The 17309-nt window shown below is 40.6% G+C and overlaps 1 protein-coding gene across 2 annotated transcripts; it reads right to left on the reverse strand.

The window, feature by feature from the left end:
* Positions 1–1136: 1136 nt before the first annotated feature.
* patz1 (POZ/BTB and AT hook containing zinc finger 1) lies at positions 1137–16618 on the reverse strand. Of its 2 annotated transcripts, XM_028576062.1 has the most exons (5): positions 15011–16618; positions 13274–13337; positions 13017–13188; positions 9081–9239; positions 1137–5177 (listed from the first exon to the last, which is right to left on the reverse strand). In XM_028576062.1, the coding sequence occupies exons 1-5, from the start codon at positions 16249–16251 to the stop codon at positions 4699–4701; spliced, it is 2115 nt and encodes a 704-aa protein (XP_028431863.1). In that variant the 5' UTR covers positions 16252–16618; the 3' UTR covers positions 1137–4698. The 2 variants fall into 2 exon arrangements, with proteins under 2 accessions (XP_028431863.1, XP_028431864.1); XM_028576063.1 differs by lacking the exon at positions 9081–9239.
* Positions 16619–17309: the final 691 nt, after the last annotated feature.

The raw sequence follows: 17309 nt of genomic DNA on the forward strand, positions 1-17309 counted from the left end.
AGTGGCTGATTCCACCAACGAGCCCATTTGGTCCTTCATCATGGCTGTGTTAGGCCTAAGTCTTGGAGCCTTGGCTGGGCCCGTTCACATTGGCAGCCTTCCTGTCACTTACGGCCAGTGAGAGATACCACACACATTATAATTACAGTTATATTATCTAAAAAGACATCTGTGGGGTTAGATAGTTGTTAATTAATACCAAACACCCAACTATTACTTGCTGACATCTCTGGTTTTTAAACCTCTCTGACCGGTCACTGGTATGAACGGTTAGAAAACTGAAAGCAAAAGAAAAACATGAATGTAACGATATCTGGTCTCACATGATACAACAGGCGAGAAACAATGGGCTTTTTCAGCCATTTTGTATACCTATACGCTTTCTTGCTGAGAGTTAGATGAGAAGATTAATACCACTTTCATGTCTGTGTGTTTAATATAAAGCTACAACCAGGAGACGACTAGATGAGCACAACGACTGGAAACAGCTATCCTGGCTCTGTGCAAAGGTAAAAAAGAAATGAATTTCCACGTTTAAAGAGGATCGTTACTAGTAAAAATACCATTAGACATGGTCTCAATGCACTTTACAATTAAAGGAACACATAGGCCTACATAACAGACAGCAACAAAACAATTGAACAGAATTAAAACCGTAACAATAAACACCAGCAACGTCGTAACAAATAAGTTGTTTAATCTGACGAATCACAATATAAATATGTTGGTAGAGCTTTTGTGTGTTCCACTGTGGTTCCTGATTTACTTACATGAATACAAGTGTTCCAAAAACAGTTTTTTTTAATTCAACTCTGTAATTTTGACATAGAAATGGCGGAGTAATATTTCAAGTGATGCGCCAGGTGTGCCCAATTGGCTCTGGGTGCCTGGTCGGATCTACTTGTTGTATAATGATACCAGAGACCATATTATGTCTATGCCAGAGACGGTTTAGAACCTTACCGGAATAGCAGCTGACTTGTTTTCAGCGTTTGTCTACTGGTTTCAGTTAAGCTTTACCACCAACACGGAAGTCCCCCTGCTGTAGCGTAATAGTTGTAACATGGATCCTGATGTCTAGTCCGGGCCTGGATGGACTGATTCCAGTAATAACTACAAGAGGAAAGTTAGGAGCTTTTTTTCCCAATTGCAATTTATTTGATGCTCATCTCTGTACCAACAAGAGAGATGAGACTCAATAACAGAGTACAAAAACAAATATCTATAGAAAAGTATGCTTATATTGAAATATGTCCAAAGACGTTATAACAAAACATGTAGCTCACATGTCTTAAGAGCAATCTTGTTGAGTACGATGATAAAATACGAAGTTAACATATTGTACATTTTCTGTGTATTTTTATACAAAAGTGTCAATGCAAGTCACTCTGTACAATTCTTAACCTTTAGAAAAGAGGACATTTTTTTAATCCACTGCTGTGCACAATCAGTATTTTTTGAAGGCACTTTGCAACAGACCAAAAGCAGAAAGCAAAAACATTTAGGCCTAAAATACTTAACAAAAACACCTTGCACACTTGAGTACCAACACGAGTGAAACAAAAAAATCATACTTCCCAGTGAAGAACACAAACAAAAGGAACATCATTTCCTTACAGCATCTTCCACTTGTTTTCAAATAAGCAATAACAAAAACAACCCTTGTCACCTTTTAAGGAGTAAATACTAGTGCAGAGTGGAAAAAAAAAAAAGAGAAAAAAAATAAAAATAACTTGGTCAAAGATGCGAGTCGTGCAGCTGGCAGTGTGAGCGCTACCAGAGCAGAGTGACATTAAGGGGAACAGTTAAACCGTTACTGCCCCCGACCAGTGATCGACATTCAGTCCCCAGCTCGCATGCCAGAACATGCAGTTTACACTTTCAATCAAATGGCCATAACTTAATATCTCTCCACTATGATGGACGAGGAAAACAAAAAAAACAAATATATGTACAGGACCACCATTGACAATCACTGATCATATTGGTTGGCGCATATATATTTATATATATATTTATATTTATATTTATAGACTGTGTATATGAATGGTATATACATGTGTTACAATCACAACATAACCATAAATAATATAGGAATGTACTGAATTTAACAGCCTAATTTACACACATAATCAAACAAAGCAGGAAACTGATCAAAACACAGAAAAAGACTGCACACTTACAGAGAACGCACACGCACGGTATGATTTGCATCAAGATACAGGTTTTACAACACAGAAAAAAAAAAAAACACCAACCTATGGAAAAAGATGTTAATCAACTGATGTGAGAGTTGTGGGAGAAGTCACTAAGATGCAAGATAGTTACAATTTATTGTTGAATCTTATTTTGGTGGAGCTCTCTTCTCACAAATGCCAGCAGCGATTGCTTATTTTGTGTTTCAGTACATACAAAACTAAGAGGGAGTATGTCATGATTGTGAAAAGGGTCTATGTTTGCATTTTTGATCGTTTTAACCAAAACCAAATTAATCTTAACTTACAGGCAATTGACCTTCACACAAAATTTCTGCTAATCAGTAACATTCTGTCTGCTTATTTAAGAGGCACAACCAATTAATCGGTGCAGAAATGTTTTCAATAACAAATGTTCTCATTAACAATTCACAAATGAAACAAAGCAAAGCAGAAAAGTGAATGGGAGGCTCCCATTGCGTACTGATTCGAGGAACCACTCAATTAAGTCTGTCCTCATCGAAGGAATGTCTTGATTCAACATTTTGGATGAAACACATTTTCACTGCAAGACTGGATAGCTTGCACCGTAACCTAGCGACCATTAGTGCAAACACAAGACATATCATCTACTAACGGCACAAGCAAATCTGACAGAAGATGGGTGAGCAATACAAGAACTGCAAGTGATGAAGAGGAAGAAACACTGAAGAAATGAAGAGAGCTTAATTACTTGACACTGTAAAAGTAATATTATGTTTGGTCGGTCCAGAGGCTGATCAGCGCTCCAGCTGTTGTACAACACACACGCAACCGCACATCTACAGTTAACATAATTTAGAGTGAAAAAAATCATCAAAACGAGCAAATCACAAGATTTTTGTTTGACATAAAAACTGTACACAAAACCGAGGGCATGAATAAGTTAATAAAATATAATCTACATTTCTCAAAATATATGCTGAAAATATACCTGACCTTGGTCCCTGTTCAATACACACAACTGATTTAATATCTCACAAACAAGGCTTGGAAACATTGTCATTGTACAGGGGGTGGGGGGTGGGGGAGAATGTGAGCTCATTCCTAACAAGCTCAAGGCATGTTTTCAAGACAAATTTTACAGGTAACATTTTTTTTTTTATCCTGTAATAATGGCTTTCCTCTTCTTATTTTGTATATATAATTCACAAATCATCAAATAAAAAATTGATTGAGAGCCTTTTTACATCCAAATGAGCTGCTAGTAGAGTCGTAGTTGCTTCATTTAGAGCACAGTGTACCAGCTCTGCTCTCTGATTCCCAACCTCAGGTTAATGCTGAATGGCAACACTCCTCAAAAGGCTTTATTCAAATAATAATAAAAAATCAGTAGGCTCTCCAAGCATTAAAGACCCGGATCTGAAAATAAAACTAAAAGAAATAAAGCTGTGGTGCTATTAAAGCTTTTCCCAGTGAAATTCTGTATGCTAATTTCTCATAGAAGAGTGGTTTGTTTTCACTTGTGAATTTGCTACAACTTTTTATTGTTTAAATCTCATTAAGTTGGCACAATATTTAACTCTGCTAAGAGAAACACTATGGTGTTCTTTTCTTCAGTGAGGTAGCTTATTCTCTTTTGTTTTACCTTAAAAAAAAAGTGCCAGATTTGATGGTGCCAGATGATCTTTATATGGATGCAGTAACAGTTAAAATAAGTTGTATCAATACATGTTTTAAGTGCTTCTTCTACTATAATCCTGTCAATAGTAATTCATTAAGGTCCTTGACAGCTATCAGTGTTACTCAGTGGCCAGCAAACTGATAGTTTCTGTATGAAGTCGAAGAAAATTGCTTACAAAAGGCTAAATGTGTCAAGAAATATGCCGTGCGCTTGTTAGAAATGTTTCTCGGAACAATTACTATATTACAAGAAAACCTGCTATCAAAATTGAGCCAAATGAAATCCCTTCTTAAGAAAAAATAAATATTTCTTAAAAGAAGCAGAAAACATCATAAATACAGAATTCAGCCCTCTTGTTGCTCTGAAGTAAAGACAACTGTTACAGCCTTTAAGGGAACGAGGAATATGAAGCATTCAAATTATTGTAATGGCCAAGGTCCATCAGAGCAGTTAAAGTGGGCGAACAAACAGTAAGTAATTACTTGTCGAGAAACGTTTGTGTATCGAAAAAAAGCTCAATAACACGCAAGCAAAAAACAAACGAAAGAATACCAAACATAACTTCAACTGATCCACATCAGATAAAGGAGATAAGACCTTCATGTCGTTTCTTTGTAAAGAAAATTTAAACACGTGCATGCACTTTTCATACTTTGAAAAAGTAGAAAAAGTAGGAATCGTATGGCGTCAAAGACAAAAATATCGGATACACATTAAGTGACGTAACCAGCAGAAAAAGTAGCCTTGAGGCAAAGTTATTCCCAAATACAGAGCATCTTCTGTGGGCAACCCAGCTTTGTCATAAGAATGAGAGGCTTTGCAAGGACTTTAGCAAATATGTCACTTCCCTCCAAAGTCGATTCCACTTTGACCTGCCTCAGCATCAACCAGCGAAGAGGCAAAAGCAGACTGGACTATCTGAAAGCCAAAAGACTCGAGCAGGGACATGTTTTGTTGAGGGGAGAAGGGAGAGGTCAGGGAGGGGGTCAGCTCATTTAAGCCCGACCCTGAAACCCCCTGGGCCTTCTGGGCTTTGTGAACTCTGTGCTGGTGCTTGTTGAGGTAGGACTTGGTGCGGAAGGCCTGACCGCAAATACCGCAGGTAAACTTCTTTTCAGGGTCCGCCTTGGCTTTAGATCCCTCTGGAGAGCCCAAGGCCCCCGCAGAGGCTCCGTTACAGGCCAAAGAGGGCATCTCGAGCTCCGGCCCGTCAGGTTTGTGTGGAGATTTAAGTTCGTCACCGTTGGACAATTCCCCATACGAAGGATCTGATTCTTCTGATTCCAGATGAGGACATTTCCCAGTGTTTTCCTGCCCATCTGTGGTAAACCCAGCACGGATAGGAAGGCAGAGAGTTTGACAGAGACAGAAAAAAAAAAGAGAAAATGGGAGGAAAGGGAGGCATGAATTAGCAATGGATTATATAACCGGTTTTGTTAAACACAACTTTAATCCAGTAGTTGGTTGGCACCTGCAAAAACTTAAAAATGTAACTTGAGAACTTTAGTGAGAAGGCACCAAGTAGAACAAATTGTGACACTTCATCTTACAGTCAATCACTACATATAGTTACAAAAAAGTGGCATGGCATTACACTATACAATCATATATCTCCATTTGCCCAGTGTCCACTGACAGTTCTGCTGTGCTCATCCAACCAGTGGGCAGTGCTAGCACCATGCCTCCACCCACCCTCCTGTTGGACTGTACTGACCTGCAGCAGGCCCATGGACAGGGAAGCCAGGCACCCCGCCAGAGCGACAATCCCAGAAATATGGAGCCCCACCTGCCTTCCCCATGAGCAGCTCAGGCTGCAGGCCCAAGGCTGGAGGGCCAGGCTGGGGAAGAACTGGGTGTCCAGAGAACCCATGAAAGCGACCCTCTGCCTCAGACGAGGTGAAAAGCAGCTGGTGACTGGCGCACAGGTCTACACAACACCCGGCCAGGGAGAAAGGAAGGGGAGGGGGGCAGACATAACAGGCCGGCGGAAACCATACAGACAGAATTACCTTCATTTCATGACTAGTACTTGAAATGCTGTCTTTGAATAAAGTAGTTTCTAGTTTGAAAAAGAATCCATGTTGAGTGAGTCCCATCACTAAAGATGTCAGTGATGAATTAATTAACTTTTCCCTCTTTTCCCTTAGAGCAAATACACTCAGTCACTCAGAATTAAATCATTAAAACCAAATGATGCCAAACTGTGTGTTGTGTTTACTCTAATTGTATAACTCAAATATTCAGTCTCTTTCCCTTTCAGTAATTAGCCTTAATGGAAATTACGGTTCAGAGCCACAATAAGCAGTACTATGGTAACTGCTTAGATATATATATATATATATATATATATATATATATATATATATATATATATATATATATATATATATATATATATATATATGTATATATCTGCCACATGACAGTCAGTCAAACTGATGTCCACAGTGTTGAAGGAAAACACATTTATAGCCAACTGCTGCAGCAAGAGGTCGGCTTATTAAGGAATACTCATAGCAGGAGATACACAGAATGACTCCACAATCAATTTTATAAATCCCCTAATCATCTCACAACTTCAGCAATGCTATTCTTAAACTGAACAATCTTGAAAAGAAGCAGAAAAAAAAAAAACTTGCCTAACAGTATAACCTGAGCAAGCAAATAAAAACAATAATGCTGCCCAAAGGACACACATGGAAAAACATGACTACTCTTTCAACACCAAATGCGGGAAGATTTTGACTTTTTTGGTGTGTCTGTGGGTCGTCGAGTAGTGTGACATGTTGTTCTTGTCACAAACCTGCCGGTAAAATACTATGGCAACAAATATTGATTTTAACATCCTGGATTCAAAAGAAACTGCTAATCCACTAACTAATAATATAATAATAAGCTTGTCAAGTCTCCACTTGCTTTGCACCTGCTAGGGCAGAAATGATAGGGTCAATGTGATGCTAATGAATTCCTATTGATAAAATGATAATACCACTAGTTAAAAGGAGGACTGTACAGTTTCTCAAAATAACTCAAGCACAATAAAGGATAATGGCAAATATCTACAGTATACTTGCTGATGCACCTGCAGCCACCTGCCTACCTTGATGCAATTCAAAAGATGGCAAACAAAGAGACCATAATCAATAAGGGTGTCACGATTTCGATTTCAATTCGAAATCGACCGAAATTAAGTCACAATCTCAAACTTCCAATTAAAAAATGGAATCGTCGATGCTGCCACGCCCCCATGTCACTTCCGGTCGGCTTGTCAAGCGGGAAAAAAAACACACGTGTTGGAAGTGCTGCGAGTCAAACTCCTCTAAGTTAGCTGCGGCCAGTCAAAAGATAGCATGGCAACTGCAGATGCAGGAGACCCATCGACAGAACGTGAACCCCCTCCTCTTTCACTGAAGTCGCCGGTGTGGAAGTATTTTGGACTTCCAGTGAGTGACAACGTTCGATAGCAGTGACAACACCGTTTGGCAGCATCAATGCCGTTAGCATCGTGGCTAACACTTTAGTTACTTTATTTTTTGACAGATCGTTTCGGCTCTGCTTTCTAACATAATGTCATTGTGCTAACCGAGCACCGCTAGCCTTTACAACAGAGCTGCTTCACTGCACTTGTTAGATAATGTTTCATTACAGAGTTCTCTGTTGATTTGTGTCGCTGTGTGCTCGTGGTACGAAATGAATGTAAACAGAGAGCGGCATGTCGGAAACGCAATGCGCTGCGACATAGGTCCCCTTCAAGACCAGGCTAATGTTGGAAGTCCCTCTAGTGGACAGAATATGTAACAACAACCACATGCTTATAGCGGCATTGACAATGCATAAGCCTGAGTAGTGTAGTACATATTAATAACAAGCTGCATTTGAGCATTACATCTTTGAATATTATGAATAATGGCATAGCAACCTGTGCTTTAAAAAAAAAAGAAGAAGAATTTAAACTTTTTATCGAATCAAGGATTTGGAGAATCGTGACACCCCGAATCAATTTTAGTGATTTATTACTTTAGGTGGCCAATGGTTTTTACCTTATATCAGTTCTGCAAGCAAAATCCGCTCTCATTATAATCAATAAGTTTGTTAACCAACCGTAGTTTGGTCTTTAGCCAAATAGCATATTTTTCAAATGCTGTACGCTCATGCGTTTTTTCAGATTATTCACATAATTGCAGGAAGTTACAAGTGCAATCAACAGACATAAATATCGTCTTCCATATTATCAATTGTGGTTTGTGCTCACAGTTCACTGTCTACTGGTTCTACAAAGGTTTCAATGAATCCAGGGCAAATGGAGCACACATAAAAGGACACTCATGCAACACTGTGCATTGCTGAACAACTGCTGATGGACCAGCCAAGCAGAAACAGACACCATATGATGCCATGGCCATGCTGGACAGACACACACATTAAAAAATAAAAATAAAAAAAAGTTACTCAGCACTCCAAATTCTTACATGGTCATGTGTAAGAACGGTCAACTGTTAAGTCAAGACAACATCTACGTGTTTAATTATAGTATGCGATGATAGGAAAAAAGTGTCCACATTATATTCCCAATTTCCAGCCTAATGAAGTCTTTACTCTAGGTAACAATGTAGTGTTTTAGTAACAGAGGTGCCCATAGTACTAGGCCTCCCTACTTGTCTAACAGAAAAGGTAATAATTTCCACTTTAGTTTCACTTCTGGATGCGAGTAAATGAGTTGTCTGCCTATTGACTTGCATTTTTTCTATAGTAACAGATGCACTGCTCATAGATCAGCAAAAAAGAGTTTCTCTAATCATATCTGCAACACTAACCTTTGAGTCAGTGAAACTTCTGAGAACACACTAGTATATCCAGCTCTTTATGTTGCAGTCTGTTGAGTGAACTGACTACCTGTCTAATCATATACTACTTAATCTTCTGTTTAAGAAGTTAAGCACTTCATAGGAGGTGTGGACTACTTCAAGAGGTTTTCTTTCCACCTAATTACTACAGGGAGATTCTGTATACACTGCCCCCTCTTAATGAAAGACAGTTAGCTAGCAGAAAAACAACCAGCACATGAAATTGAACAAAATGTCTGAGAGCAAAGCTTGGCAGGTTGATGTATGCTTGTGTTTTAAACATACACAAAAGATGCAACAGCGTGTTTCTCCAAACAGCAGCAGAGCAAATAAAAGCCAGAAACATGAAAGTTTGGGAGGGGGCGGCCGGCTGCTTGCCTTCCACTGAGCACTGGCGTCCCATGTGGTAAGGGGTGCCGTTGTGTATCTGCAGCTCCCCCCTTGGCTCAGGGAAGGTCTGCATTGTGGCAGAGGGGGGCAGCGGAGAGCCATGGTGTGTCTTTATATGCACCTTAAGGTAGGACGCAGTGGAGAAACCTGGGACCAGAAGAACAAAGAAAAAGGCAGTTGTTTGGCACACTCAAGGCCTTGACTATGACGAGGGGCGCCCTGGCTATTTGAGGTCACTGATCCGACACTAATGATTCATTCAGGGGGAGTTAAATGAATATCTTTATCTCAAATTGTATCTCTCAACAGTAAAGAGCATCACTGTATCATAGGCAAGAGGCAAACATCTAAATTCCCAAGCAAACAAAAGGTGATGCACATTATAAAGAGATGTTCTTTAAGAACGAATCACATTACTTTATTCTATTCTGGTGTGGTGGCCACAGTCAATGGCACTCAAACAAAACACACAGACAAAACACACCATGAACAAAGTTTTGGGAAATGTCAGGGGTGTTTATGCTTCCTCCTGTGTCTGGGCAGAAAGGTAATACGCAGTGGAGGTGCCAACACAGAGGACCGCTAGCCTGGCTCCGCCCTCCTATGTACTACCGCTCAATTGGTAGGACCAGGCTAGAGGACCCTGGCAAAAAGAAAAGAATCAGCACACTTTAAAAAAGGTGCGATTTTCTATCCCTGTAGAGGCAAAAATGTTTCCTCTTTCATGCTAGGACTTTATTATGTTCTATGTACACTTGCACATATTTGATTGTCAAACCCATTGAGTGTTTTGGACTGGGTTATAAATTTACATTAAAAATAAACATTTCATTTATTCTTTCTCTAAGAACCCACAGCAGAGCCAGCCAAATCCAAATTGGAGACATTGTGCTTTTTTTAACATTTCAATTCAGAACGTCAATGCTCCGACAGCAAAACAGTCCCTTTCAGGATTTCGCGATGTCCGCAACAATTCACGCATATTCAACCAATCACCGTGAATTTGGTGCGACTCACAATTTTGACCAATCACTGCAACTTTTCTGCAAATTTGACCAATAACAGGAGTTTCCCGCGACTTCAACCAATCACAGCAGTCCCACGTGCCAGACTGTGGGTCAGTATGTGACTCTGAGGCGTACTCTGAGAGCCACTGACCAGGCGGGAGCATAGACAGTATATAAGAATGGACCAACAGATCCCATTGCTCCGGACGGATACCACAGCAATGGTCATAATGACATAAATGTGACGTGAGCAACCTGTCTGAAAGTTGTAAGTCTTCTGGTAGCTGTGCCAAGAGAAATCTCAATCATTCCCAATCTTACAGAGACGGCGAGTGTAGGTGTATGTAAGGAGATAACATGGACACAGGCTAATTATTGCTAACTAACATGCTAGTTAACATTAGTAATTAAACCTAATGTAGCTAATGTAAGTCGAAACCGCCTACAAGCTTCTCCTGTACTATACGGTAATTCCTCTACTATGTGACAGTAAGTCTCGTGGTTATGACACAATCGTTAGCCTATTTTTTACAAAAACGTCTGCTACTGAGCCATAACGTGAGGTACAAGGTAATGGAGCCTTTTATACATTGTTGTGTTTCTTTATAAATAAACAATGGACAAATAGAGTCTTTAATCGCTTCAGATGTAAAGTTATTCGCTGTCAAAGTGACGTCAAAATGAATGGCAGTCAATGGGATGCTAACGGTAGGTGATATTGTTGTAGCATCAAAATGGCGCCATAGGAGGTTCAAGTTCTGAAGCAAAGCTTACCCCCCTTGGGCAGGAGTGGGTTAGGGTTGACGTATGTCGCCAAATTAATTTCCTTGTTTCTGATATGAAGACGAGACGTGTGTGACTCCAAGATCTCACATTTACCAACAAAACGTACAGTGAAAGACAAAACATTTCAGACCATCCTGCCAACCTGTATACATTTTAACATCAATGTATGATGTAACGATTTTTCAGTCTGAAGTCGCTGAAAGCTGCTGAAGTTTCAATCCTGATGCTGCTGCTCATCAGTTCCCCCCGCTACTGATGTGCGTGCACACACACAAACACACAGGAAAAACCAGAGAGGAGACTAATACTAATAATGTTAAGATCAATAAGCCACTGACAGATATGTTCAAATTTGATTCATTCAATAAATTATAATTTTTTGTCTTAAATCCACCAGCCATTTTCATATTATACCAACATTTGCAGCATCCTGAGCCTTTTTGGTAAGGTTACTAGGGAAACTCAGGCCAGAGTAATTTTATTCTCCCCGAAACAAGTTTCCTTTTTATTTTTAAAGAAGTATACCAAAAACAAATCGCAACTTTTTTTTTTGCAATTTTCACTGTCTCTCGCAACTTCACTGCAACAAAAATACAAAAGACATTGCAACTTTTAACGCATTTTTTTTTTTTTTTTTTTTTTTTTTTTACAAAAGCTCCCGCAAAAAATCTGGCATTTTGGGCTGCAACAATCTCCAAAAAAAGGCCACAAAATCCTGGAGGGACTGGCAAAAGCACTGTTCTCCGCCATGCTTTGGCCGCACTCTATGCAATAAATGCAATGCATAATGTTTGCCATTTTATCGTATCTGAGCCACATAAATTGGACAAGCCATTCTTTGTGAAAGGAATACATGTTGGCCTTTTTGTGGTAGGCTCTGGCTCTGAGTGAGATGAGGCCATCTCTGCCGAGATGTTGGGTTAGGATTAGCATCTTACTGGGGACAGGGGAGACAGGTGGTAGCAGTTACCTCCTCCGATGATATCATGTCTAAGGCTGGGTCTTTTAGGCCCGGGGACAGGTGCAACGGGCACCACAGCACTTCTTGTCAAAAAACAATCAAGAATTATCTTCATTTTAAATTACACTTTGTTTTAAGATTGGGATGTCCCTCAAGGAGGAGTACAGGGTGTGGTTTCACACATGCGAGTGGGGGAATAACGCTACACACATACACACTGAGGGGCCGTCCACACGGAAACGTTTTTTTGTGCAAACGCACGTTTTGCATTGTTTGGGCCGACCGTCTAGACGAATCCTGCAAACGCACTGCCTGAAAACGCACTTTTTTGAAACCAGGTCTCGGGGTGAAAAAATCTGAAGACGGCTCTCGTTTGGCTTCGTATGGATGGTGAATACAAATCCGTATTGATGATGTCATCGCCACACCCCTCTTTTACACCCTCTCCCACGGCCTTTTATATATGTCAATGCCCACGGCCACGGTTTATAAAGTGGAAGTAGATAACTTATCAACTAGCTAGCTAATCTGTCTGCTTATCAACTCCTTGAACGGATTATAGTAACTTTTACTTACTTTTACTTTTACTACGTCTTTTTACTTATTGTAGAAAGGCTACTGCAAGAAAAACTTATAGATTATTAAAAAGACATCATTCATGGATCATTGTTTGTTTGACTGCCGATGTTAGAGCTAGCTAACTGCTAGCGCGCTGCAATCATGCAAAATAAAAAGCAATCCAACAGCATATTATACAATGTAAACAAAGACACATTTTCTTGCGGCGGCCTTCATAAAAGAAAGTTATTATAGTCCACGGATGTATTAAGAGAAAATTATAATCTAGCTAGTCATGTTATGATGGGAAGTGGAAGTGACTATGCTCTTCTTCTCCGTTTTTTTGTGAATTTCTGTAGCAGAAACAGCGCCGCCGATAGGCCTGGCATATGAAGTAGCGTATTGAGTCATTTGCAAGGGGATTTGTTTGGACGCAACTATTCTTGAAACGAATCCAGGGAAGACGGGAAAAAAAAAAAGATTGTTTTGGTACGTGTGGACGGGGCCTGAGACAAACCTGCTAAAAGTCAGTTACACCGGTACAACCAATGAAAAATGTTTAGTCACAATCTGGAGCCCTGTGGTGCATGCTGAGGTATTTTGAATAACTACCTTTGTTGCAAATGCCACAGTAGTTATGCGTCCCTTCACTGTGTTTCTTGAGGTGGTCCGTCATGTAGGCAGCTCGCAGAAACTTGCCACAAACTTTGCAAGGAATTTTGTCCTCATGGCATGCAAGGTGTGACCGGAGGCGATCTCTTGTAGCAAAAGACGCGTTACAAATCTGAAAAACAGAAATTAACACGTTAACCCACAAGCTATGCCTTTTCATAATATATTAACTCTGATATATAGATCCTGAATGTTACCTGGCACTTGTGGGGTCTCTCTGTTGTGTGAACCTGTTTAATATGTCCATTCAGGTGGTCTGGTCTAGAAAGAAAGAAAGAAAGAAGGAAAATAATATTTGATGTCCATCTTATGACTAATTTCTAACATATTTCCACACAGCTAAAGATGTTGTCTCTTACCATAAGCATTCCTCATTTAAACTAAGAAAATACTGCTGCTGTTAAAAACTATGTTGTGCAGGACTCATTTTATTTATCTTTCTTAATTAATAAACATAAGAATGTACTACTCTGGTAGCTGTTGACCTTCCTGTGCAAACCTTCTCAATACATTCATGGTGCAAACTTACCTCTATTACGACCAAGTGCTTAGTTATTCATGTGCGACTTTGTGAGCATTAAATTACATCCATGCTGTCTTACTGTTTAAACGTTCCATTACATTTGTGTGGTGACTCTTTTTAAAAGTTTTATTTTTTTTAATCAGAGGATGACTTATGTAGTGAATTAGTCGTGTTACAGTCAAATCTGGTAAACAATAAAATGTAATAAAAATAGTACAGTAAAACAAAACAGTTTACTGCTAAGTAACCGTAAAATCTACTTCTGGTCAGTATACCATGGCATTAAAGTAAGTATAAATTAATGTAATATTTTAAATATCTGGGACAGGCGTTCTTCCTCAGAGTGCAGAGGATTTATATATGTAGGATTTACTGGACAGTCCATAGTGTTGAGGCACATAGGAAACAAAGGGGAGAGAGAGAGAGGGCAGTATGACATGTAACACAGGTCCTAGGCCAGAATCAAACTGTGATGTTGTGGTTATGTGGAATGTGTTGTGACCAAACAGCTACCAAAGCACTCCTGAACATATTAAATGTAACAAAAAAGGCCAATGACTTAATTCATGCCAGAAAGCATTTAAATTAAATGTAAACGTAAATGTAAATGTAGCACAACTGAGGGAATTCGACCTGTACAAATCTTTGATGGCTGTGTGACAAACGCCCACCTCATCACATTAGGATTTTTAGCAATTAGCATGCAACTACCTAGACTTATTACATGTATTATTTGCATGTATTTTAACATCCAAAACAGTAGGTGGAGACAGTGAGTTTGCAGCAGAGCCTAAGAGCACTGAGCCTGGGAAACTGGTTTAAGTGGTTGAAGCCAAATGACTCAGATGACAAATCATTCAAATCACTCTGTAATAGTAACTCTGCTCAGAAGTTTTCTTACAACAAAAACCGAAAGGTTTGCGTATGACAACATTTAAGAGTGTATCGGGGTTAGCAGAAAGTGGTTTAAATGACTAATAATACCCCCACACACTTCAGGGTTTGAACTATGTATTCCGTTAATAGGTGCCAACTCAAAAGAATGACTACTTATAAAACGTAACTAAAGTCCTTGTTTTTGGAGACCTAAGACCTTGATCCAGGCTCCCGGTGATAAAGTAGCTGACTACAATATGTGTCTGTGCATCTCAAAAGCTGACAAACAGCTTTCTGAACAGCAGGACTGACATTAACTGCTTCCTTCAGTTTTTGCTTTGATGCAAAGCTGTGCTTTTACAGTTTTGTGATCGTGAGCACTCACTTAATACCTAGTTACTGTGTCTTCAGGTACTATATGCACCTCATAGTAAGAAACCGTGCCCTGGGTGCTTTGAGAGCCCCAGGCATTGAGGCACAGTCGCAGCACTGTTTTTCTACAACTCCACAAGACATGATATACAGTTCAGCTCACCTTGAAAAACCTTTACCACAGCTTTGGCACACATAAGGTTTACCGACTGACCCGTCATGGGACCGCACATGGTACGACATCCTGTCCTTGCGTTTGAAACGGAGCCCGCACACATGGCAAGCGTACGGCTTCTCCCCTGAATGGGAGAGCTTGTGTCGGTTCAGGTGGTAAACGTCGCGGAAAACTTTGCCGCAAATGTCACAGCCGACATGCCGCCTGGTCCTCTCCCGTTTGCGGCCGTTATCCAGTGTCAGCCCTCCGTGTAACTGCACGCCGTTTTCCACCAAACCCGGCTGAGACATTAAAGAAATGCCGGCCGCCGTTGACAGACTGTCACCGACGTTGTTTACACCGCCGGTGTGGGCTCCGTGTTGCGCTTCGTGGTTCTTCAACCGGGAAGCCTCTGTAAATGCTTTACCGCAAGTCCCGCACGGAAACAGCCCATTGTCTTTCTGGGTGCTGTGATTAAAGTGTACAGCCTCCACAACCCCGACAGCCTTCTTTGGTCTCCCCTTGTTCCTTTTCGATCCCGGGGAGCCAGCGTCGTGCTGAAACGTGTTTCCCGGTATTTCCGTTGATGGGGAAACGGACAGTCCTTCGACAGGCTCCAACATTGGCATCGACGACTCGCCGCCGTCCTCCAATAACACGACGGCAGTGGCTTCACTGCCATCCACATGCATTTGTGCATTGTTAGCAAAGCTTTGACCGTTCACCAGCATTGTCATTCCGTTTACCAGATCCTGCTGCGCCACCGGGAAACCCAGCTCCGTGGCCCCTGTGGCCTGGAAAAGGCTGGCTTCTCCTCCCCGTGAGGTCGGGACGAGGATTTGTACGTTTGACTGTTTGATTACCTCCTGACATATCTCAATAACTGACCGCATCAGCAGAAACTTGGCAGCTGTCATCAACTCCGGAAAGCACTCCAATCGCACCACAATCCTAGAGGTGTAGGCGAAGTCCAAAACGTCTTTAAAAACTTTTGGGCTGATAGTGTGCATCTCCAGCTCCTTGGCGTCGCCCTCCGTCTGGCGGCTGAAGACCGACTCGAAATACTCGCTGCACGCGGCTAACACAGCTTTGTGTGCAGGGAAGCTCTCCTCGCCGACGCGTAGGATCACATCGCAGAACCTTCCTCCATCTTTCCTCTGAATGTTGAGGTTGTGTAGCATCTCCGCACTGTGCTTGCTCACCTGATAGGTGTACGAAGAAGTCCAAGACGGCTCCGCTACCTTCTCCATGCCGAATTCATCCAATAACAATGGTTGTTAGCGACAACGGTCGGAGAAATTACGGATTTTGTTTAACGAATTCGATCAGTTGATATCAGCTAGCTACAATATCCAAAACCAACCGCCCCTCCCCGTCGTTTTAGCATCTAACGTTAGCAGTAGCAAGGAAAAATGGCAGCCCCCCAGCTTCCTGTGAACTTTGACCTTGGTTTCTTGAGGGGTGGGGGTCGCTCTTGTTTTGTGAAAAATGTTTCTCTAGGGTTTGATATTAAATGTTTGTTTTGACTATTCTATCGTTGTAATGGCTGTCAAGACGAGTATAGCCCCAGGACCGCAGGGGTCTATCACGTCTTTATGCCAAAATGTTAACACGCAGGTCTCTTCCTGCCTGGTCTGTTTGTAAAACCCCTCCCCCAACCAACCACAAATACGAAAAAAAACCTTTCCTCGGTGCGAGTGCAGGTTGTAAGCATTATACTGTAAGTTGTGGCTTGACAAGACTATAGGAAAGGTACCCGTGAAATAAAACAAAATCAATCAGTAAACGCGAATGCCAGTATTATTGTAAAATAACTATCAGTATCTGTAGAAATAATTTTTGATGATCAGTTTTTATGGTATTTGTGTATGGCATTTTTAAACAGGGTCTAGGGTGACCAATTTCATTTTATAATCAGTTTTTAGATAATACCTATTGAGCGACCAATTGTCTACTTCCATATACACGACGAGACCGAATATTATAATTTAATACGACACCACCACGAGCTGGAAATAACTGAATTAACACCTGACCATGTCAACAAATACTCATTAAAGCTTCACTGAGAAGCATTATTGCAACCCATTGCATTGGACTAGGTTTTTGAGGCAGATACCAATTATAGTCTAATAGAATAGAAATGATAGTTTAAATGTAATTAAATAATTTTGACCATGATGTGCATTTCATAGTTGGACATTATTTCTTTAAGACCTTAAAGATATGACATCTCTTGTTGGCCCACATACTCTCAATGCTGAGATCATTTTATTTCTACGGCTGTGATGTATGCAACAAGCAAATA

Source organism: Perca flavescens, chromosome 4 (assembly GCF_004354835.1).
Source record: "Perca flavescens isolate YP-PL-M2 chromosome 4, PFLA_1.0, whole genome shotgun sequence".
Lineage (NCBI taxonomy): Eukaryota > Metazoa > Chordata > Actinopteri > Perciformes > Percidae > Perca > Perca flavescens.

Coding starts and splice junctions, on each gene's coding strand:
- patz1 (XM_028576062.1), bottom strand. CDS start 16,251: ATGGAGAAGGTAGCGGAGCCGTCTTGGACTTCTTCGTACACCTATCAG. Junction 13,338..15,010: donor TGTGGTAAAGGTTTTTCAAG/GTGAGCTGAACT, acceptor CTTTCTTTCTAG/ACCAGACCACCTGAATGGAC. Junction 13,189..13,273: donor AGAGACCCCACAAGTGCCAG/GTAACATTCAGG, acceptor TCTGTTTTTCAG/ATTTGTAACGCGTCTTTTGC.